The 25,102-nt window shown below is 41.9% G+C and overlaps 1 protein-coding gene across 2 annotated transcripts in view; it reads right to left on the bottom strand.

The window, feature by feature from the left end:
- wdfy4 (WDFY family member 4) overlaps positions 1 to 25,102 on the bottom strand; it is a 195,701-nt gene that overhangs the window by 53,181 nt on the left and 117,418 nt on the right. For both annotated transcript variants that reach the window (XM_029697915.1, XM_029697914.1), the window contains exons 51-54: positions 4,513 to 4,555; positions 4,164 to 4,283; positions 2,478 to 2,595; positions 2,232 to 2,341 (exon numbers count right to left, since the gene is read on the bottom strand). In XM_029697915.1, coding sequence (XP_029553775.1) covers positions 2,232 to 2,341; positions 2,478 to 2,595; positions 4,164 to 4,283; positions 4,513 to 4,555 — 391 coding nt within the window. The remainder of the gene's footprint in view (positions 1 to 2,231; positions 2,342 to 2,477; positions 2,596 to 4,163; positions 4,284 to 4,512; positions 4,556 to 25,102) is intronic.

The following is a 25,102-nucleotide window of genomic DNA, read 5'->3' on the forward strand; positions in this document are numbered from 1 at the left end:
CCTAACTGAACTGGAGATGTTTTGTAAGGAGGAATGGTCCAAAATACCTTCATCCAGAATCCACACACTCATTAGAGGCTATAGGAAGCGTCTAGAGGCTGTTATTTTAGCAAAAGGAGGCTCTACTAAATATTGATGTGATTTTTCTATTGGGGTGCCCAAATTTATGCACCTGTCTAATTTTGTTTTGATGCATATGGCACATTTTCTGTTAATCCAATAAACCTCATTTCACTAGTGAAATATTACTGTGTCCATCAGTTATTTTATAGATCAAAATGAAATTGCTGATCCAAACACCCAATTATTTATAAATGGAAATCATGGAAATTGTCAGGGGTGCCCAAACTTTTTCATACGACTGTATATAAACACAACATATAAAGTGTTGGGCCCATGTTTAATGAGCTGAAAAAAAAGATCACAGAAAAGTTCCATAGGCACAAAAATATTATTTCTCTCACATTTTGTCCACAAATTTGTTTACATCCCTGTTAGTGAGCATTTCTCCTTTGCCAAGATAATCCATCTATCTGACAGGTGTGGCATATCAAGAAGCTGATTAAACAGAATGATCATTACACAGGTTAACCTTATGCTGGGGACAATAAAAGGCCACTCTGAAATGTGCCATTTTGTCACACCACACAATGCCACAGATGTCTCAAGTTTTGAGGGCATGCTGACTGCAGGAATGTTAACCAGAGCTTTTGCCAGAGAATTTAATGTTAATTTCTCTACCATAAGCCGACTCCAAAGTCGCTTTAGAGAATTTGGCAGTACGTCCAACCGGCGTCGTGTGTGCGAGCAGTTTGCTGATGTCAACATTGTGAATAGAGTGCCCCGTGGTGGAGGTTGGGTTATAGTTGGGCAGGCATAAGCTACGGACAATGAACACAATTGCATTTTATCAATGGCAATTTGAATGCACAGAGATACCATGACAAGATCCTGTGGCCCGTTGTTGTGCCATTCATCTGCTGTCATCACCTCATGTTTAAGCATGATAATGCACGGTTCCACGTCGCAAGGATCTGTACACAAATCCTGAAAGCTGAAAATGTCCCAGTTCTTCCATGGCCTACATACTTACCAGACCTGTCACCCATTGAGCACGTTTGGGATGCTCTGGATTGACGTGTACGACAGTGTGTGTCAGTTCCGGCCAATATCCAGCAACTTCGCACAGCCATTGAAAAGGAGTGGGAGAACATTCCACAATCAACAGCCTGATCAACTCTATGCAAAGTGTGGTGGTCACACCAGATACTGACCAACAGATGCATATCTATATTCCCAGTCATGTGAAATCCATCGGATTTAATGGGTCTAATTAATTTATTTCAATGGACTGATTTCCTTATACAAACTGTAACATCATTGAAATTGTTGCATGTTGCATTTATATTTTTGTTCAGTATATATTGAAATCTCATTTAAATTAATTTGTTTCTAAATTAAAAAGTTGATATGGAAACCAGCGAGTCCAAAATAAGGAGGCAGTCGTTAAAGACATGCTCCGCAACTTTGGTAGTTCATACATGCATAATCTATGAGCAGAATTATTGTCTTGCCTCAATTAGCCACAAAATCTCTAGTTTGAAAGCGACTGTTTTTCTGGAAGCTGTGCTGCGCCATTTTCCCTAACGTGGGCCAGCCCCCTAGCAATTCCAGTTCTAGCCAATGAGCTTCAGCGCCTTGCCATTTGAGTAACAGCTAGCAAGATGTACATACAGCAGAGCGATAGAGAGAGAGCAATGACGTGGTGCACATATGTGACGTAGTACGCAATTTTCAGGGACCACTTTTTGCTTGTGAGCGCTACTTTCAGAACTACTGGCTAAAAAATATACAAAAGTACCAGATAATATTTTTAAGAAGGATTATTTGTTTTATGACATCTACAGAAAAGCCAGAAATACTATTTCGACATTTTCTGGTAAAATATGTGTTGTATTTAATGTACTGTGCTTGCTCTTTAGCTCAGCATACACCAGTAAAACAGTACTATGGGAAAAAAAGAGCTACAGTATGTACAGGCCTCTGTTCCAGCCTAGCACGAATACAACTTCAAATGACCAACTGGCTGAATCAGGTGTGTTAGGGTTGGTCTGGAAAAAAGCCTGCACACCCTGTAGCTCTCCTGGACCTTGGTTGAAAAACACTGGCCAATGGGGGCACATGCCAAGATGTAATGAGCCAATCAGAGCAGCTGAACCTTGACCTCTCACCTGTAGGGTCAGAAAGGTGTGTGAGAAGGGTTCCATCCGAACGAGGAAGGACGACACGATGATGGCCGAAGAATAGTGGGTACAGTAGTGACACCTCATTGCCAGGTCACCTAGAATAGCCAAAATACTCAGCCATGAATCACCAATACAACACAAAATGCATCCTGTAATGTGAAATTAAAGTGTTGAGTTGTTGCAGTAGGGGTATGTATTAGTACAACATCAGCACATGGTATGGTACACTACCTTCACTATTTTCCACTTCATTAAATCTCTGAATAAACATGTCTCTCCTCTTCTCTGTCTGGGCTCCCATTGGTTTCGAAAGGTCACGAAATGTCGCCGGTTTGGTCAGATCCAGGGTCTATCAATAAATAGTATATGAGATGTAAATATGCAATCAATAATATAACAATTCACCCTTCGCTAAGCCCTGTCCCCTTGGTTACTGCTGCAACCTCGATCAAAGTTTTCCCAGGAAGCCCAATTGCCGTTTCAAACCACTGGAGAAAACCCCTCACAATGATAATAAACTGTGTTTTTAATACACAATGAAATTAAACAGACTACCCCTTACTAATCGAGCATGTTGTGGTGGACTGTCATTATAATTGCTTCACAGGAACCTGGTAAAATAAAGTTTGTAGTGTGGTTAGCTACTGGATGGCTCTGAATGCACAGTCAGCTGAGCATGCAGTCAAAGCTACTTACCACTTTTGGAGCCAACTAGTGCTCTCAAATCATATCCTCCTGACGTCGACAGCATAACTACCATAAAGAGCCAGGTCATTCCACGAATAGAGTGCCTATCATATCCTTCAAACATTATTTGTGTAAATACTGATAAAACAGTTGGATCACATACATCTATGCTCTAACTAAACCATGTTAGAAATTCCAATAGCAGAGTGTTTTCATTAAAGAAAATCCCATTATTGGCTGTCCCACATCCTGTTTGTCCAACTTCAAGGAAGATTTTAAATCCCTTAACCCCAAGATTTTACCTACGTTTTCACCATCATTGTAAAGCCCTAGTTATTTACTTATTTAAAGATGCACTATATAGAAATCGCTCTGCCATTTCCTGGTTGCTAAAATTTGAATATTTAGCCTAATTTCAGTTTGTGACAAAATAAGCAAGTATAATGTAGAGAATCATTGTACCATCTAAACCGCTGGGAAATACATTTTCCATAACCCCAAATATTATATTTTAAGCTGTTTGAAGCTGGTGTACAAAACTGAAAGTTAAAGTTGCACAAACAAAACCTAAGAATGGGAAGCATAGAAATAGCACAAATAGAACAGTTCAACCACTTTTTAGACTTTCTTTCAATGAGAGTGATAGATTTATAACAAAAAGTTCTATGTGAATTTAGTTGGGTTGCCCAAAAAGTTAGATATTGCAGCTTTAATGTGAATAGTGATTAATTTACATTTGTCCCTCAGATTTAAGGTTCACTGTAAAGTGAACTGAACTCTCGTTTTAATTTGGTAAAACTTGAATTTTGTACATTATTTTCTCAAAAGAAGCATCTTATAGTTAAATCATTGTGTAGAAGAAGGCATGCTGATTATACTCTATTTGGCCATTTTGTGGTGTGTTGTGATGGAAAACTGAGTGTGTCGGGACATAACACGTCAACCCTATTACATATAGGTAGATAGGCTAGAAATGTTTAAACAAGTTCACATTTTTGGTTAAACTTGCATTCAATTGCCTCTCCCTGATGCACACAAGCTTCCATATAGTCCTTTTTCTTAATTGAACTTCTTGAGATGGGAAATCATGCTTGTTATTAAGTTGAACATGTGCTCTTTATGACAAAATTAGGTTAAATAAGTAGTTACACAGCCAGTATTATTACAGATATGAGACATACAGAGACAGAGATGGACACAGAGAGAAAGACAGACAGTATTAATCCTCACCTCTGACTTGTAGTCAGCTAGGACCCAGGGGAAGACGGGGTACTGCATGAGGTCATTATAGGTTCTACCAGCCAGAGTGTTCAAATGCATCAAGTACTCAAAATTACTAATGTCCCCACGCTGTCAGAGTAAAAGAGCAAACAAACAAACACAATCTGTATTTAGATAATAATGCGCTGTCAGAGAGAACACACACATGCATGATATATCATGTTGATAATACTAGAAGCTGTTAAGAATATCAAAATATGATGTTTGCCACGTTTACAATAAATACAAACTTTTGTCAGTCATAGAAAAACGGAAGTTCTCAGTAGATCACTATCAATGATGTCAAACAGTACAGTACCTGCCATTTCACCTGCGCAGTCTTCTCCATCACTGGAGTCTTCCTGAATAACACAACAACAGAGCATCAGAATATCAACTGTCAACTGCATTAAGCCACATCCACCAGTTTACATAGGCTACTCGACAAGCTCATGTTAGTCATGACCTACAGTACCATTCAAAAGTTTGAACACACCTACTCATTCCAAGGTTTTTAATTATTTTTACTATTTTCTACATTGTAGAATCATAGTGAAGACATCACAACTATGAAATAACACATATGGTATCATGTAGTAACCAAAAAAGTGTTAAACAAATCAAAATATATTTTATATTAGAGATTCTTCAAAGTAGCCACCCTTTGCCTTGATGACAGCTTTGCACACTCTTGGCATTCTCTAAACCAGCTTCACCTGGAATGCTTTTCCAACAGTCTTGAAGGAGTTCCCACATATTCTGCGCACTTGTTGACTGCTTTTCCTTCATTCTGCGGTCCAACTCATCCCAAACCAACTCAATTGGGTTGAGGTCTTGTGATTATGGAGGCCAAGTAATCTGGCGCAGCACTCCATCATTCTCCTTCTTGGTCAAATAGCCCTTACATAGCCTGGAGGTGTGTTGGGTCATTGTCCTGTTGAAAAACAAATGATAGTCCCACTAAGTGCAAACCAGATGGGATGGAGTATCGCTGCAGAATGCTGTGGTAGCTATGCTGGTTAAGTGTGCCTTGAATTCTAAATAAATCACAGACAGTGTCACCAGCAAAGCACCTCCATACCATCACACCTCCTCCTCCATGCTTCACGGTGGGAACCACACGTGGAAATCCTAAGTTCACCTACTCTGCGTCTCACAAAGGCACGGCAGTCGGAACCAAAAATCTCAAATTTGGACTCATCAGACCAAAGGACAGATTTCCACTAATCTAATGTCCATTGCTTGTGTTTCTTGGCCCAAGCCAGTCTCTTCTTATTATTGATTTCCTTTCGTAGTGGTTTCTTTGCAGCCATTCGACCACGAAGGCCGGATTCACGCAGTCTCCTCTGAACAGTTCATGTTGAGACGTGTCTGTTACTTTAACTCTGTGAAGCATTTATTTGGGCTGCAATTTCTGAGGATGTTAACTCTAATGAACTTATCCTCTGCAGCAAAGGTAACTCTGGGTCTTCCTTTCCTGTGGCGGTCCTCATGAGAGCCAGTTTCATCATAGCGCTTGATGGTTTTTGCGACTGCACTTGAAGAAACTTTCAAAGTTCTTGAAAATTTCAGGAATGACTGACCATCATATCTTAAAGTAATGATGGACTGTCGTTGGACTTGGTGTTATACCAAATAGGGCTATCTTCTGTTTACCACCCCTACCTTGTCACAACACAACTGATTGGCCCAAACACATTTAAAGTAAGAATTAAACTCATTTTAGAGGAATTTAACTAGGATAAATTTTAAACTATGTTTAAAGTTTGGTGCAACAATATTTCTAGATAAATCTTGATTTAAACCAGTTTAAGAGTTAATCCATGTTGGTGCAACCCACCGTGAGAGTTAAACTTCAAACTTCAGAGCAGAGCAGTGGTGAGTGGGGAGAGAAGAGTTTGTGTGTGAAAGATAGTGTGTGTTACTGTGTGTTTAAAAAAACTAAAACAAGGAGACCCAGCTGTAAGCATCTTTTAGGGTGTGTTAGGTGAGTTCTCAAAGTAGTGTATGCATAACATTTCAGGTATGATCCAGATGCAGACAATGTCGAAGAAACAAAAGTTTATTTCTAATGCGGGGCAGGGAAACGACAGGTCAAAGGCAGGCGGGGGTCAGTAATCCAGAGAGGGTGCAAACGGTCCAGAACGCCAGGCAGTCTCAGGGTCAGGGCAGCCAGGGGTCAATAATCCAGTGAGGTGAGACAAGGTATAGAACAGCAGGCAGGCTCAGGGTCACGGCAGGCAGAAAGGGCAAAACAGGACCAAGAAACAGACAGGAGCAGGGGAACAAATGCTGGTAGGTTTCACGAAGAAAACAAACTGGCAACAGACAAACAGAGAAGACAGGTATAAATACACAGTGGATAATGGGGAAGATGGGCGACACCCAGAGGGGGGTGGAGACAAGTGCAAAGACATGTGAAACAGATCAGGGTGTGACAGAATGGTATAGTGTAGCGGAGTAGTGTATTGTGCCATCTATGGGTTTACAGGGAATTTGTTATTTTTGTCCCCCAAGACTACACAAATCTTACATAGAATATGATCAGACACTGTTGTTGGTCAAACACAGAACAGGCTACTACTGTATGACAGGTGAGCCAATGCTTTATATTGTTTTTTTGAAACAGGTGCTTGAAGATGTAAAGCCGCTAAGGAGCCTTCACTACACATTGGAAAGGTGCGTGCATGTGTGTGCACACGTGTATGTATGTGTGTGTGTGTTTCCTGCTTTTCAAAAGAGAATAACTCTTACTAAGCCATAGAGGCATATAAGTTTCCTCTCCCACTGTTTTCTAATTCAACTGTAATATCATGATCATTAAGCCAGGGTTTAAAAGAGGGGGGGAGACCTGTCAACTACTGAGCACTACTTACACTAAATATCTCATTTTAACAACGAAAGTCTGCAATATAATCATTGTGATTAAGCTACACTGTGTCTATGGCAATCTGATTTGGGAGAACATTACATTTTAACTGCTGCTGAAATTTCCCTCTTACTTTGTGGCAGTAACACACCTGTCTGTCTCTGTCTCTGGGGCAGTAAAATGGCTATAAAGTCAGTTGCTTAGTAACATCATTAAACAAGAGAAACATTTTCCTGCCCTCCTCTGTAGAGGGAGGGTGTGACTGGGGCGTTGAGAGACAGTGTGCATATTTCAGGACTTGACTCTACTCTAAATCTATTTATCCGCATACAAAAGGTGTTTTCAGGTTTGATAGTACTATAAACTATATTCTGATGTAGGACACAAAGCATAACAACAGAAGTGGTTTGCAATTGCAAGATGCAGTGCAGGATGCATTTTCTAGGATTGTTAGGAACAGAAAGGGGAATGTTTTAAAAGGTGGAGATTAGGGCTGTGGCGGTCACAACATTTAGTCAGCCTGTGATTGTCAAGCAAATAACTGGTAATTGACCATTAATTAACATAAACACATTTAGCATCTCCTGGCTTCCACAAATAGCCTACAAGCCACTGATGCAGACCTTTGGAACATCTACATTTTAAAAAGTGTAATAAATCCATGTAACATAGCCTACACATTTACAATAAATCCATTATTTATTTTAGACAGGTCTAAAGAAAAATTATATGAAGAAAATGTTGCCCATTTCAGGACTCTGAGTTGTCCTTATGTTAGGTCCTGGTCTGGCTATGCCATAAAGCTGTGGGCAACACTAGTTAATTTAGCAGACAAGATTTGCTTAGAATTCCTTGGCATTATTTTATAGTATGAAGAATACAACTGAACAAATCTGAAAAAATAGAAAGTATATTTTCTCCAAATGATTTGAGAGAGTGTGCACATGCGGCTATTCTGTGTTGAGTGGTTAACAAAGAATTAGGTACTCCTATATGCTTAATTTAGAGTTATTAATGTAACTTTAGTTGTTCTACAAATGTTGGGCTACATGTTTTGATTTTTAATACATTGTAAGGCTGCCTGATGCGACTCTAATGATGAAAAAAAGTAGCTTGAAAGGCATAAATAGGCTGTACACACTTCATCAGTCTCTCATTCACAATTTGACAAGCACTTGATAATGCCTCACATTTCCCAGCGGAATCCTCTTTGTGTGGCCATAATGCACCCTAAAAAATCCATGCCTCTCCCTGAGTGCTGCGTAATCCGAAGTACCTCTCACTCACATAGCACTCCATCACGTGATCAGGTCTCTCTCATAAGCTACAAGTGAATACAGACACATCCAGGACGAAAACTGCGCACATTGTTTTCCAATTCAGAGGTGCATATTGACGATGTTGGAAGAACTGTCCACATTTCCTTTTCGTCAGCCAACAAGATGAGTAGGCTTAACGAACACTAGCCTATGTCAATCTACTATCCCCCGTATTACAAAAGTTGACCTATTCTATTCTGTGCGAGAAATAAATATTCCAAACATAGTCTGGGACAGTTGTGGTATGGAATAGATCCCAAATTAATACAACCACTCGCATCAATGTTCCAAGATGGCGTAGCAGTGCAGACGAGGTTTGTCATTCTCATGTACTTATTTGTATTCTTCGTCTTTTTTTGTATATATATTTCAACTTATTTTCTATCTTTTTTCTATTTTTAAATAAAATATACCTTCCGGTAACCCACCTCACCCAACGTGATACGGATCCTCTATTTTTTTAGACCTTATAGCCAGAACCGCCATCAGAAGCTAACCAGCTAATTAGCTACTAGCTATTTAGTCATTGTCAGCCACTGCTATCGGCATTTACCTTCCACACACACACCAGACATTTTTTTAGCCTGTATAATACTTGCCAGCCTGCGAGTATCGTACTGTTTTCTCCACTACAACGCCGGATTCCTGCCATAAGCCCTGGACTATTACTCCTGATCATCACAGCTAGCTAGCTGCCACCGAGTGACCCAGCCCCGAAGCTTTGGACATTTGCATCAGATCATTGCTGCTAGCTAGCTGCTACTGAGTGGCTATAGTGGCTAATGCCCCGAAGCTAGCACCAGTTAGCCGCGAGACAGGCGCATCTCCCGGCTAGCAAACAAAATTACTACAACTACAATAAATCTTTCGCCATCTGGCCTGGACCCTTTGTCGACACGGCGCCCCGCCGTACCACCACGACTGGTCTGCCAACGGAACTCCATCCACAGTGCCCTCAACCGGCCTTTGCCGGACGTCGGAGCAGACGCTTCTACTAACCCCGGCCTGCTAACTTTAAACGCTGTGTCTCCTGCGTGCTAGCGTAGTAACGACTACCCCGCGGCTTCCCTGTTCCATCTATTGTTGTTCACTGGACCCTATGATCACTTGGCTACATAGCTGATGCCTGCTGGACTCACGGTACTCCATGTTGTTTATTTTTTTGTTTATCTGTCGGCCCCAGCCTTGAACTCAGGCCCTGTGTGTCGTTAACTGACCCTCTCTGCCCATTCATCGCCATTTTACCAGTTGTTGTTGTCTTAGCTGATTAGCTGTTGTCTTACCCATTGTTGTCTTAGCTAGCTCTCCCAATCAACATCTGTGATTGCTTTATGCCTCACTTTATGTCTCTCAATATGCCTTGTATACTGTTGATTAGGATAGTTATCATTGTTTTAGTTTACTGTGGTGCCCCTAGTCCCACGCAACATGCTTCAGCTACCGCCTTTGTCCCACCTCCCACACATGTGGTGTCCTCACCCAGTATAACTAGTGTGTCCAGAGATGCAACCTCTCTTATCATCACTTGGTGCCTGGGTTTACCTCCACTGTACCCGCACCCCACCATACCCCTGTCTGTACATTATGCCCTGAATCTATTCCACCTTATCCAGAAATCTGCTCCTTTTATTCTCTGTCCCCAACGCACTAGACGACCAGCTTTGATAGCCTTTAGCCATACCCTCATCCTACTCCTCATCTGATCCTCGGGTGATGTGGAGGTTAACCCAGGCCCTGCGTGTCAACAGGCACTCTCATTTGTTGACTTCTGTAACTGAAAAAGCCTTGGTTTCATGCATGTTAACATCAGAAGCCTCCTCCCTAAGTTTGTTTTACTCACTGCTTTAGCACACTCCGCAAACCCTAATGTCCTTGCTGTGTCTGAATCCTGGCTTAAGAAGGCCACCAAAAATTCTGAGAATTCCATACCCAACTACAACATTTTCCGTCAAGAGAGAACTGCCAAAGGGGGAAGAGTTGTAATCTACTCCAGAGATAGCCTGCAAAGTTCTGTCATACTTTCCAGGTCTATGCCCAAACAGTTTGAGCTTCTACTTTTAAAAATGAGTCTCATTTTTGCTGCCTGTTATCCTGTTGGGGATAGGGGGCAGTATTTACACGGCCGGATAAAAAACGTACCCGATTTAATCTGGTTACTACTCCTGCCCAGTAACTAGAATATGCATATAATTATTGGCTTTTGATAGAAAACACCCTAAAGTTTCTAAAACTGTTTGAATGGTGTCTGTGAGTATAACAGAACTCATATGGCAGGCAAAAACCTGAGAAGATTCTCACCAGGAAGTGGCCTGTCTGACAAGTGGTTGTTCTTCTTGCCTCTGTTTATTGAACATTTAGGATCTTTGCTGTAACGTGACACTTCCTACGGCTCCCATAGGCTCTCAGAACCCTGGAAAAAGCTGAATGACGTAATTCAATGCCCAGGCTGAAACACATTTGCTCGTTTGGCAAGTGCTCTATCAGACGGCCATTAGACGAGGCTCGTGCATGAGGGGATAGCATGCTTTTACTTTTTCTCTCGTTGAATGTAAACAGGCTTTGCCGGTCAGAATATTATCGCTTTTTTACGAGAAAAGTGGCATAAAAATTGATTTTAAACAGCAGTTGACATGCTTCGAAGTACGGTAATGGAATATTTAGAATTTTTTTGTCACGAAATGCGCAATGCTCGTAACCCTTATTTACCCTTCGGATAGTGTCTTGAACGCACGAACAAAACACCGCTGTTGGAACATAACTATGGGTTATTTGGGACCAAACCAACATTTGTTATTGAAGTAGAAGTCCTGGGAGTGCATTCTGACGAAGACAGCAAAGGTAATAACATTTTTCTTATAGTAAATCTGACTTTGGTGAATGCTAAACTTGCTGGGTGTCTAAATAGCTAGCCCTGTGATGCCGGGCTATCTACTTAGAATATTGCAAAATGTGCTTTCACCGAAAAGCTATTTTAAAATCAGACATATCGAGTGCATAGAGGAGTTCTGTATCTATAATTTTTTAAATAATTGTTATGTTTTTTGTGAACGTTTATCATGAGTAATTTAGTAAATTCACCGGAAGTGTTCGGTGGGAATGCTAGTCACATGCTAGTCACCTGCTAATGTAAAAAGCTGGTTTTTGATATAAATATGAACTTGATTGAACAGACATGCATGTATTGTATAACATAATGTCCTAAGATTGTCATCTGATGAAGATCATCAAAGGTTAGTGCTGCATTTAGCTGTGGTTTGGGTTTATGTGACATTATATGCTAGCTTGAAAAATGGGTGTCTGATTATTTCTGGCTGGGTACTCTGCTGACATAATCTAATGTTTTGCTTTTTTTGTAAAGCCTTTTTGAAATCGGACAGTGTGGTTAGATTAACGAGAGTCTTGTCTTTAAAATGCTGTAAAATAGTCATATGTTTGAGAAATTGAAGTAATAGCATTTCTAAGGTATTTGAATAACGCGCCACGGGATTCAACTGGCTGTTGAGTAGGTGGGACGCAAGCGCAGCTTTGGTTTCTCAAATGACTGCCTCACCTGGCTCACCAACTACTTCTCCGACAGAGCAGTGTGTCAAATCGGAGGGCCTGTTGTCCGGACCTCTGGGAGTCTCTATGGAGGTACCACAGGGTTCAATTCTTGGGCTGACTCTTTTCTCTGTATATATCAACGATGTCGCTCTTGCTGCTGGGGATTCCCTGATCCACCTCTATGCAGACGACACCATTCTGTATACATCTGGCCCTTCTTAGGACACTGTGTTTACCAACCTCCAAACGAGCTTCAATGCCATACAACACCCCTTCCGTGGCGTCCAACTGATCTTAAACGCCAGTAAAACCAAATGCATGCTTTTCAAACGTTCGCTGCCTGCACCCGCCCGCCCGACTAGCATCACTACTCTGGGCGGTCCTGACTTAGAATATGTGGACAACTACAAATACCTAGGTGTCTGGTTAGACTGTAAACTCTCCTTCCAGACTCATATTAAACATCTCCAATACAAAATTAAATCTAGAATCAGCTTCCTATTTCACAACAAAGCCTCATTCACTCACGCTGCCAAACATACCCTCATAAAACTGACCATCCTACCGATCCTCGATTTCAGCGATGTCATTTACAAAATAGCTTCCAATACTCTACTCAGCAAACTGGGTGCAGTCATTTATTTATTTTTTCACAGTGCCATCCGTTTCGTCACCAAAGCCCCTTATACCATCTACCACTGCGACCTGTATGCAGTCGTCGGCTGGCCCTCGCTACATATTCGTCGCCAGACCCACTGGCTCCATGTCATCTATAAGTCTATGCTAGGTAAAGCTCCGCCTTATCTCAGCTTATTGGTCACGATAACAACACCCACCCGTAGCATGCGCTCCAGCAGGTATATCTCACTGGTCATCCCCAAAGCCAAAACCTCCTTTGGCCGCCTTTCCTTCCAGTTCTCTGCTGCCAATGACTGGAATGAATTGCAAAAATCGCTGAAGCTGAAGACATACTAACTTTAAACATCAGCTATCTGAGCAGCTAACCAATCGCTGCAGCTGTACATAGCCCACCCAATCTACCTACCACATCCCCATATTGTTTTATTTACTTTTCTGCTCTTTTGCACACCAGTATTTCTACTTGCACATCATCATCTGCTCATCTATCACTCCAGTGATAATTTGCTAAATTGTAATTACTCTGTTACTATGGCCTACTTTTTGCCTTACCTCCTCAAACCATTTGCACATACTGTATATAGACTTTCTTTTTTTTCTATTGTGTTATTGACTGTACGCTTGTTTATTCCATGTGTAACTCTGTGTTGTTGTTTGTGTCGCACTGCATTGCTTTATCTTGGCCAGGTCGCAGTTGTAAATGAGAACTTGTTCTCAACTAGCCTACCTGGATAAATAAACGTGAAATAAAAAAAATGTAAAAACAATTTTTACACAATGAGGCTGACACAACAGATCGGAACGTTTACCTTAACATGTTGATAAAATATTAGGCTGTGTCTTAACATTATACGCGCAGCAATGCGCACACAGCAGTATCAATTTCCATTAGCTGGAAAACACCACTGTCAAAAGTGACCGCAAATGCAATTATGCATGTAATCTTTAATTATTAAGGCGTATTTTTATGGTGAAAATTATCTTCCCCAAAACTCAGGCACTGCTTATGTATGCCAGCTAGGCTCTACACCCCTTGTAAAGCGGATTAAGGTGCTTAATTTTAAGAAGTTATTTGGCTACTTAATGGGCTAGGCTACATGAGGTGTGTGACCAGGATTAGAAAAAGTTGCAAAAAAGGCTTTGTTTCTTGCCAATGCTGGGCATCATACACAAGTGATAACATTTATTTCACAAGTGATAGGCTAATATTGTCACCCATCAGACTATTCCTGATTTAATCATGTCTTTACATATACAAAAGAAATATAATGTGTGAAATTTGTTTTGATTTAGACTGGACCATTATCATGCATGCACCTGTCTCGAAACGGTTGAAGGGGAAAAAATAAATGTCATCTATGCACTTAAAATAGCAAATTGAGGACACTTTTCTAATGGTTCATCGTCATGCCAGCCAGGTAGGCTATACTCCTGTTGTAAAGATAAGCAATGTGCTTAATATTAGGAAAGTTGAGAAGTACTGTAAATATAGTAGGCCTAGCATATAGAAAGCTGATAGGATCCTCCTTTTTTAAATAGAGGCCATCACTGTGTTTTCTCATGCAATTGCATAGTCTATAGAAATGTTGCACAACATGATTAGATTTTCGCTGACACTTGCATAGATTAGAGGGACAATAGAGTACTGAGTACCAGGCAGTTAGCACATTTGGTAGACTACTAATGACCATCAGCAGCATCAGAGCTTGGAGTAGCCGAAATACCGTGACTAAGCGGTTGCTATATCAAATCCCCAAGCTGACAAGGTAATAATCTGTTGTTCTGCCCCTGAACAAGGCAGTTAACCCACTGTTCCTAGGCCGTCATTGTAAATAAGAATTTGTTCTTAACTGACTTGCCTAGTTTTTTTTTTTAAATGACTCGTGACCAACGGTCACCGCAACAGCCCTAGTGGAGATGAGTGTGTGTAATGTGTACCCAGCAAACAAAAATAGGTTCTGTGCAAGTTCCCAGAACATTTGTTCGGTCACGGCAAATGTTCTCATAGAATGTTTGTAGAAAACATTTGCCTGATGTTGCAGGAGCGTTCCTAGAACACATTTAATCTGTTCTTTAAAGGTTCCCAGAATGTTTCATTAGGTTGTGGGAACAGTCTGGTGAGAACAATGTGGGGACATCAAAGATATGTTCCCAAAATACAAAAACTGTCCAGTTGTGTGGATGATCTACAATGTTTCTTTTAGTATGCAAAAAACATTCACATGATATTTCAAGAACTTTCCCAGAACACATTTCGGAATCATACCGGGTGCGTTCTTTAAAAGTTGAACAGTCCATTTTTAGATAATGTTTATTTTTATTTTTTCAGTTAGTCAAATGCTGCATTTGACTGGATTTATAAATTTTGACTAAATAAATATTTACTCTCTTTTAGTAGAGTATAACTGAGCCTCAATTTCCCTTGTAACATTCTTGTAACATCACATGAATATTTTGCACCCATTCTCTGAACGTTTTGGGGATTTTATCATGCTAATGTTAAATAAAACCCTAACTAGCACTTAATGGGAATCTTAGCTAATGTTCCGGGAATGTTCCCGGTTTGCTGGGTAGTTAATACTGTGTGTTTGTGTGTGTGAACCAATGGAAGAGCTCTCAGGTGGTATGGAATGGCCAGTTAACTGGAGCTGCTGACAGACTACACTGACACCTAACTTTGCAGGCCATATCAACTGGTTGAACCTCTTCGATCTACTGTAAATAGAAAATGGTAAGTACTTATCATCATATATTACTACAGTACATAACTGTTTTGTACATAACAGTACAAACTATGCAGGCTTGGTTTACACAACTATGGTTGATGTGTATGTAAACAGGCGGGCTCAGTACAGCTTGCTTTGACTCAGCTTGCTTCAGCTCAGTCGTGTGAAAAGCCCTTAAATTTCATCTAATAATGGACATGGGCTTAATCCGGACAGGTTGCTTAACTAAGCTCAGAAACAGCAGTAATATTGAGTTATTTCTCACTCATACGGCCCAGAAATAATGTCTAAACAGCAGACTTGTAGTAAATGTTCTCCTTCTAATTTACAGATATCTCTGGGTTATATGATACTCATATAAAGTCATACACTTGATTTCACAAATCAAGAGCCATCTGAAGTATATCCAATTTCTATCTCCAGTAACTCTTTACCACATTATTTTGTAGAAAGCAGCCTAAATCAATCATTGCATTTGTCCTGCTGTACAGGAAAGTATAATTGCAGGTAGTAATTGCAAGCAATAATTTTCTACAGGAGGTTGTAGTGGAAACAAGCGATGGTGAATCCCTTCTCTGTGATCCTCAATATGATTAATGAGGTGATAGAGGGCCTTAGGGCTTTAATACAGACACACTCTGCTCTCTGAGGCACACACACACCTGCACACTCTGCTACACACACACACACACACACACACAAACACAAACGCTCTGCTCTCTGTGAGAGGAGCAGAGCCCTAACTGTAATTTATCAAAGTCCTGATTTGACTCAGTCTCTTTTCACACAAGCACACACACTCTCCACCTGGGAGAGGCTTCCCAGTTCAACAAGCTGGATCTTGTGGGCCTCCCGAGTGGCGCAGTGGTCTAAGGCACTGCATCGTGGTGCTAGCTGTGCCACTAGAGATCCTGGTTGGAGTCCAGGCTCTGTCGCAGCTGGCCGTGACCGGGAGACCCATGGGGTGGCGCACAATTGGCCCAGCGTCGTCCGGGGTAGGGGAGGATTTGGCTGGCAGGGATGTTCTTGTCCCATCGCGCACTAGTGACTCCTGTGGCGGGCCAGACAAAATGCATGCTGACACAGTCGCCAGGTGTACGGTGTTTCCTCTGACACATTGGTGCGGCTGGCTTCTGGGTTAAAATTCAGGCTAGGGTCTATTTTTCTCCACTTCCTGTCTGACTGACGTGCCCAAAGTAAACTGCCTGTTACTCAGGCCCAGAAGCCAGGATATGCATATAATTGGTACCATTGGTTAGAAAACACTTTGAAGTTTGTAGAAATGTTAAAATAATGTATGAGACTATAACACAATTGATATGGTAGGAGAAAATCAACAACAACAAAAAACGGGAACATTTTCTTTTTTGAGAGCCTATGCTCTTCCAATGGAACGTATAGGTTCATATCCAAATCCAGCTCCCAGATTACAATTCCTATGGCTTCCAGTAGATGTCAACAGTCTTTGTTCAAGGTTTCAGGCTTGTTCCTTCCCAAACAAGGAAGAATTTTGAGTTTTAGTACTGGGAGTCAGAGTTGGAAATCAGTCTTTGCGCGTGCGACCAAGAGGATGCGTACCTGCTAATTTTGATTTTCTATTGAACATACTTCTTTCCGTATGAAATATTATAGTTTAATTACATTTTAGGGTACCTGAGGATTAAATAGAAATGTATTTTGACTTGTTTTAACAAAGTTTAGCGGTAGCTTTTTGGATTCCTTTCTCTGCATGTTGAACGAGTCGATTACTCAAATCGATGGCGCCAACTAAACTGACTTTTTGGGATATAAAGAAGGATTTTATCTAACACAACGACCATGTATGTTGTAGTTGGGATCCTTTGGATTGCAAATCAGAGGAAGATTTTCGAAAAGTAAGTGAATATTTCAATGCTATTTGTGATTTTATGAAGCCTATGCTGGTTAAAATATATTTTTGATGAAGGGCGTCGTCTTCAAACAATCGCATGGCATGCTTTCGTTGTAAAGCCTATTGTAAATCGGACAATGCAGATAGATGAAGACTTTAAGCATTTAACCAATATAAGACACTTGTATGTACCTAAATGTTTAATATCCATAATTTTATGATTATTTACTTGAATTGACCGCCCTCCAATTTCATCGGAAGTTGTCGACAGGTGTCCCGCTGGCGGGACGCCTAGCCCTACGAAGTTTTTTAACCTCTCTGGGCCAGTGCGACGCTTGCGTTCCACCCTAATCAACAGCCAGTGGAATCGCGTCGCGCTAAATGCAAAACCTCATAAATGCTATAACTTCAATTTCTCAAACATATGACTATTTTACACCGTTTTATAGATACACCTCTCCTGAATCGAACCACGTTGTCCGATTTCAAAAAGGCTTTACAGCAAAAGCAAAACATTAGATTATGTCAGCAGAGTACCCAGCCAGAAATAATCACACAGCCATTTTCAAAGCAACTAGCATGCATCACAAATACCCAAAACACAGCTAAATGCAGCACTAACCTTTGACAACCTTCATCAGATGACACGCCTAGGACATCATGTTACACAACACATGCATTTTTTGTTCGATAAAGTTCATATTTATATATAAAAACAGCATTTTACATCGGCGCATGACGTTCAGAAAATCTTTTGCCTCAAATGCTTCCGGTTTATTAGCGCTACAATTTACAAAATTACTATTCGAAAACATTGTTAAAATGTAATATTGTCATTCAAAGACTTATAGATTAACATGTCTTGAATGCCATCTCTTTGCCAGATTTAAAAATAACTTTACTGGGAAATCACACTTTGCAATAAACGATGTGGTATGCCCAGAAAAAAAGTCTAGGCTATAAATGTTGGAGCCATCTTGGAACGATCAACCATCAAAAATACTATTGTAAATAATCCCTTACCTTTGATTATCTTTATCAGAAGGCACTTCTAGGAATCCCAGGTCCATAACAAATGTAGTTTTGTTCAAAAAAGTTAATAATTTATGTCCCAATAGTGTTAGCGCACTCCGAAGGCTAGTGAAAATATACCGTGTGCGTCTGACTTGTCGTCAGGAATGAGCAAAAAATATATATTTAAGTTCGTTCAAACATGTCAAACGTAGTATAACATAAATCTTTAGGGGCTTTTTCAACCAGGGCTTCAATAATATTCCATTGGGACGGTTGCATTGTCTTTCAAAACGTTTCGAAAAGGGAGAGTACCCATGGGCGCCGACGTCACCATGGTAATGGCCCATCCCCTGTGACCAAGATAAACAGGCTCTCTTTCAGTCTTTTTTGATAGTAGGAGACTCAAACCACTTTGTAAAGACTGGGGACATCTAGTGGAAGCCATAGGAAGTGCTAAATGATCCACAAGCCCCTGTGTGTTTCAATGGCAAATGTTTGAAGTGATATCCACACATCAGATTTCAGTTTCCTGTCAGGATTTGTCTCAGGGTTTTGCCTGCCATATGAGTTCTGTTATACTCACAGACACCATTCAAACAGTTTTAGAAACTTTAGGGTGTTTTCTATCCAAAGCCAATAATTATATGCATATTCTAGTTACTGGGCAGGAGTAGTAACCAGATTAAATCGGGCACGTTTTTGTATCCGGCCGTGTCAATACTGCCCCCTAGCCCTAACAGGATTAAGCGGGCGTTGTGTCAAGAAGCAGTGCGGCTTGGCTGGGTTGTGTTTTGGAGGAGGCACGGCTCTCGACCTTCACCTCTCCCGAGTCTGTACGGGAGTTGCAGCGATGGGACAGGCCTGTAACTACCAATTGGGGAGAAAAAGGGGTAAAAATAAATAAATAAAATAAAAGCTGAATCTTGTGGAAGCCTCACCACTCATTTGTTTGCCAGTATTATCTTATGTATAACTCTGTGTCTGTTCTGCCACCTCTCTTCTGTTTTTCCCTTGCATTAGCCTTAATTAGAGAAGCAAGCCCAGGCTGCAATGAGTGAACAGGCATACATACACACACACACACACACACACACACACACACACACACACACACACACACACACACACACACACACACACACACACACACACACACAGGTCTACATTTCTCTCATTCTACAGAGAGCATGGATCCCTCACTCCCACCCCAGGCCAGACATGAACACCTAGTGTTCCTGTGTAAATAACATCAGCCCTCTCGTTTTACTCTCACTCTTTCTCTCTCACGCACACATGTACACACGCACACGAACAGCTCAATATGGTTTGGTACTCAGTTACTTTGCAGGGAGGATTCATACGACACACGCACGCCCCAGCTGGGCACCTTTGGTACTGAAACAAGCTACGCAGTCTTGGATGCCGTTGACAGCTGGATGATCAATGATAAAATGTTATTGATTGTTTTTACCGTGTCTCCCTGCAGTACCAATGCTAAAGTCGTAAAAAAGGGAGGAGGTGCTAAGGGGAAGAAAGTGACTCTGAAGATGGCCAAGAAGGCTGTGCGTGTGACCGCTGAAGGCTGCCGTAGACTGGACCTCAGTAATATGGGCATCGCCATCTTCCCCAAGTGTCTCCTCAAAACTACCAGTCCTCGAAGAGCTGTACCTCAGGCACAACCAACTCAAGTAGCTACCAGACTTAATCTGCATTTATTTACTTTATTTAGTTCACTTGACCACAGACTCACACAATAATATCATAATACACAGTGGAAGGAAAGAATTCAAATAAAGGTGAAATAAAAATTTTTAAAAATTGGCAAAGAATTGATGCATGCCTTGAGGCATCGTTCAGCACCATAGTGCCATCAAAGCTCAACACTAAGCTAAGGATCCTGGGGCTAAACACCTCCCTCTGCAACTGGATCCTGGACTTCCTGACGGGCCGCCCCCAGGTGGTAAGGGTAGGTAACAACACATCTGCCATGCTGATCCTCAACATGGGGGCCCCTGAGGGGTGCATGCTCAGTCCCCTCCTGTACTCCCTGTTCACCCATGACTGGATGGCCAAGCACGACTCCAACACCATCATTAAGTTTGCTGACGACACAACAGTGGTAGGCCTGATCACCGACAATGATGAGACAGCCTATAGGGAGGAGGTCAGAGACCTGGCAGTGTGGTGCCAGGATAACAAACTCTCCCTAAACATGATCAAGACAAAGGAGATGATTGTGGACTACAGCAAAAGGAGGACCGATCACGCGATCACGCCCCATTCTCATCGACGGGGGTGTAGTGGAGCAGGATGAGAGCTTCAAGTTCCTTGGTGTCCACATCACCAACAAACTACCATGGTCTAAACACACCAAGACATTCGGGCACGACAATGACTATTCCTCCTCAGGAGACTGAAAAGATTTTGCATGGGTCCTCAGATCCTCAAAAAGTTATACAGCTGCATCATCGAGAGCAACCTGACTGGTTGCATCACCACCTGGTATGACAACTGCTCGGCCTCCGACCGCAAGGCACTACAGAGGGTACTGAGTACGGCCCAGTACATCATGGGGGCCAAGCGTCCTGCCATCCAGGACCTCTATACCAGGTGATGTCAGAGGAAGGCCCTAAAAATTGCCAAAGACTCCAGCCACCCTAGTCATAGACTGTTCTCTCTGCTACCACACAGCAAGCGGTATTGGAGCGCCGAGTCTAGGTCTAAAAAGCTTCTTAACAGCTTCTACTCTCAAGCCATAAGACTCCTGAACAGCTAATCAAATGGATGGCTACCCAGACTATTTGCATTGTTGCCCCCCCTCCCGCACATGTACATATTACCTCAATTACCTCAACAACCTGTGCCCCGCACATTGACTCTGTACCGGTACCCCCTGTATATAGCCACGCTACTGTTATTTTATTGTTGCTCCTTAATTATTTGTTATTTTTCTTCTGTATTTTTATTTTATTTATACATTTTTTACTTCAGTTTTTTTTGTAAATACCTTCTTAACACTTATTTTTCTTAAAACTGCATTGTTGGTAAAGGGCTTGTAAGTAATCATTTCACTGTAAGGTCTACCTACACCTGTTGTATTCGACGCATGTGACAAATAAAAATTTGATTTGATTGGAAGGAGCCAATCATACCTGTCCTGGTAGATTTAGATTCTGTTGTTGTTGATGTCTGTCACCCCGCTGTGTATGATTGCCATATTGCTGAGTCTACTTTTTTTTCTTTTTATTAAGGACCAAGCACATGCCTACATGAAGCAATCGAGGATGCCACAATTTAGTAAAATCTATTACCTTTGTGGTCGTCCGGGTGACCTGGTCCCGCTCTGCTGGCTGAATATCCTTAGCAACCAGTTGGAGGCCATACTGGAGACCCTCGGCTAACTGGTGGCGCTGTCGCACCTCTACCTATCCAACAACCACCTGACCTCCGTGGATCTACCCCCCTCGCTGGGCAACCTAGCCCCCTATGGAGCTTCAACCTGGGCATGAACTTCCTGGACACCCTACCTCCAACCACAGTGGGGCTTTGTAGCATCCATGAGCTGCGGCTGTTTGATAACCTGTTCCCATCCCTGCCTGAGTTTATCAAGGTGTTACTGAGCATTACCAGACTAAACACGAAGAGGAATCCTTTCTCCTACACCCAGGGAAATTTGGGGGGCATCGAGGGGTAAAGGGGGGCTGGAGGAGCGGGTGTACCTGGCTAAAGAGAAGAGTCTGTGTGGGTCCTATCTGAAGAGGTACGGAGGAGAGCGGGATGCGGAGGGCAGAAGCGGTCTGTACTCCAGGCTGATTACGTTCAACCCACTGGCCCAAGTTAATCAGAAACAGTGGAGGAGTGACCAATCGTGGCCTAGGGAGAGGTTTGACACTCAAGGACAGCCAATGAACAACTGGATATGCTGTAGTTCTACATAGCCAATGTGCAATTTAGCACAGTTCTATGATGTGGTGATTAATCCAAATGCACATTGCCCAAACCAACAAAATGGACAACATGTTGCAGTTGAAATTTTATAATAGATATACTTTTCTATCGAAGTCATGTCTGGTCAGCACCTGTACAGCACCTGGCGCTGTGTCACTGTTTGTGAAAATTGAAAATGAACATTAGCTGCATTTACAGGAACGTATTATTTTACTTGTGAAACAATGATTCCACAGGCCATGACGAAAGATGGCTTCAGTATTCATGTTGTAAAATGTTGAAATAACGAATGATAATTTGCAGTATATTTTCTGTTTCTACTATATAGAAGTTGGTCTTCTGTTTGCTGCTATAACAGCCTCCACTCTCCAGGGAAGGCTTTCCACTAGATGTTGGAACAGTGCTGCAGGGACTTTCTTCCCTTCAGCCACAAGAGCATTAGTGAGGTCGGGGGATTAGGCCTGGCCTGCAGTCGGCGTTACAATTCATCCCAAAGGTGTTTGATGGGGTTGAGGTCAGGGCTCTGTGCAAGCCAGTCAAGACCTTCCACACCGATCTGGACGATCTCGACAAACGATTTCAGTATGGAGCTCGCTTTGTGCACGGGGGCATTATCATACTGAAATAGGAAAGGGCCTTCCCCAAACAGTTGCCACAAAGTTGGAAGCAGAGAATCGTCTAGAATGTCATTGTATGCTGTAGTACAAAAGGGCCTAGACCGAACCATGAAAAACAGCACCAGACCATTATTCCTCCTTCACCAAACTTCACAGTTGGCACTATGTATTAGGGAAGGTAGCATTCTCCTGGCATCCGCCAAACCCAGATTCATCCATCGGACTGCCAGATGGTGAAGCGTGATTCATCACTCCAAAGAACGCATTTCCACTGCTCCAAAGTCCACTGGATGTGAGCTTTACACCATTCCAGTTGACGCTTGGCATTGCGCATGGTGATCTTATACCTGTGTGCGCTGCTCAGCCACACAAACCCATTTTATGAATCATTCGAAGAAAGGTTATTGTGCTGACTTTGCTTCCAGAGGCAGTTTGGAACTCGGTAGTGAGTGTTGCAACCGAGGACAGACAATTTTTATGTGCTTCACGCTTTAGCACTCGGCGGTCCCATTCTGTGAGCTTCTGTGGCCTACCACTTCGCAACTGAGCCAGTGTTGCTCATTGACGATTCCACTTCAACAGTACAACACTTATAGTTGACTGGGAAAATTCTAGCAGGGAAGAAATTTGACGAACTGACATGTTGGAAAAGTGGCATCCTATGACGGTGCCATGTTGAAAGTCACTGAGCACTTCCGTTTGGCCATTTTACTGCTAATGTTTGTCTATTGAGATTGCATGACTGTGTGCTCAATTTTATACACCTGTCAGCAATGGGTGTGGCTGAAATAGCCGAGTCCACTAATTTGAAGGGGTGTCCACCTACTTTTGGCCATGCAGTGTATCTACAGTTGGAGTCGGAAGTTTACATGCACTGAGGTTGAAGTCATTAAAACTCGTTTTTCAACCACTCCACAAATTTCTTGTTAACAAACTATAGTTTTGGCAAGTTGGTTAGGACATCTACTTTGTGCATGACACAAGTAATTTTTCCAACAATTGTTTACAGACAGATTATTTAACTTATAATTCACTGTATCACAATTCCAGTGGGTCAGAAGTTTACATACACTAAGTTGACTGTGCCTTTGAACAGCTTGGAAAATGACAGAAAATTATGTCATGGGTTTAGAAGCTTCTGATAGGCTAATTTACATAATTTGAGTCAATTGGAGGTGTACCTGTGGATGTATTTCAAGGCCTACCTTCAAACTCAGGGCCCCTTTGCTCGACATCATGGGAAAATCAAAAGAAATCAGCCAAGACCTCAGAAAAAAATTGTAGACCTTCACAAGTCTGGTTCATCCTTGTGAGCAATTTCCAAATGTCTGAAGGTACCATGTTCATCTGTGCAAACAATAGTACGCAAGTATAAACACCATGGGAGGACGCTGCCGTCATACCGCTCAGGAAGGAGACGCATTCTGTCTCCTGGAGATGAACGTACTTTGATGCGAAAAGTGCAAATCAATTCCAGAACAACAGCAAAGGACCTTGTGAAGATGCTGGAGGAAACAGGTACAAAAGTATCTATATCCACAGTAAAATTTGTCCGATATCGACATAACCTGAAAGGCCACTCAGCAAGGAAGAAGCCACTGCTCCAAAACCGCCATAAAAAAGCCAGACTATGGTTTGCAACTGCACATCGGGACAAAGATTGTACTTTTGGAGAAATTACCTCTGGTCTGATGAAACAAAAATAGAACTGTTACATGGATGAAAAAGGGGGAGGCTTGCAAGCCAAACATCCCAACCGTGAAGCATGGGGGTGGCAGCATCATGTTGTGGGGGGTGCTTTGCTGCAGGAGGGACTGGTGCACTTCACAAAATAGATGGCATCATGATCAGGAAAAGTATGTGGATATATTGAAAGCAACATCTCAAGACATCAGTCAGGAAGTTAAAGCTTGGTCGCAAATGGATCTTCCGAATGGACAATGACCACAAGCATACTTCCAAAGTTGTGGCAAAATGGCTTAAGGACAACAAAGTCAAGGTTTTGGAGTGGCCATCACAAAGCCCTGACCTCAATCCTATAGAACATTTGAGGGCAGAACTGAAAAAGTGTGTGAGAGCAAGGAGGCCTGCAAACGCCAGCTCTGTCAGGAGGAATGGGCCAAAATTCACCCAACTTATTGTGGGAAGCTTGTGGAAGGCTACCTGAAACGTTTGACCCAAGTTAAACAATTTAAAGGCAATGCTACCAAATACTAATTTAGTGTATGTAAACTTCTGACCCACTGGGAATGTGATGAAAGAAATAAAAGCTGAAATAAATAATTCTCTCTACTATTATTCTGACATTTCACATTCTTAAAATGAAGTGGTGATCCTAACTGATACAAGACAGGGAATTTTTAC

Source organism: Salmo trutta, chromosome 18 (assembly GCF_901001165.1).
Source record: "Salmo trutta chromosome 18, fSalTru1.1, whole genome shotgun sequence".
Lineage (NCBI taxonomy): Eukaryota > Metazoa > Chordata > Actinopteri > Salmoniformes > Salmonidae > Salmo > Salmo trutta.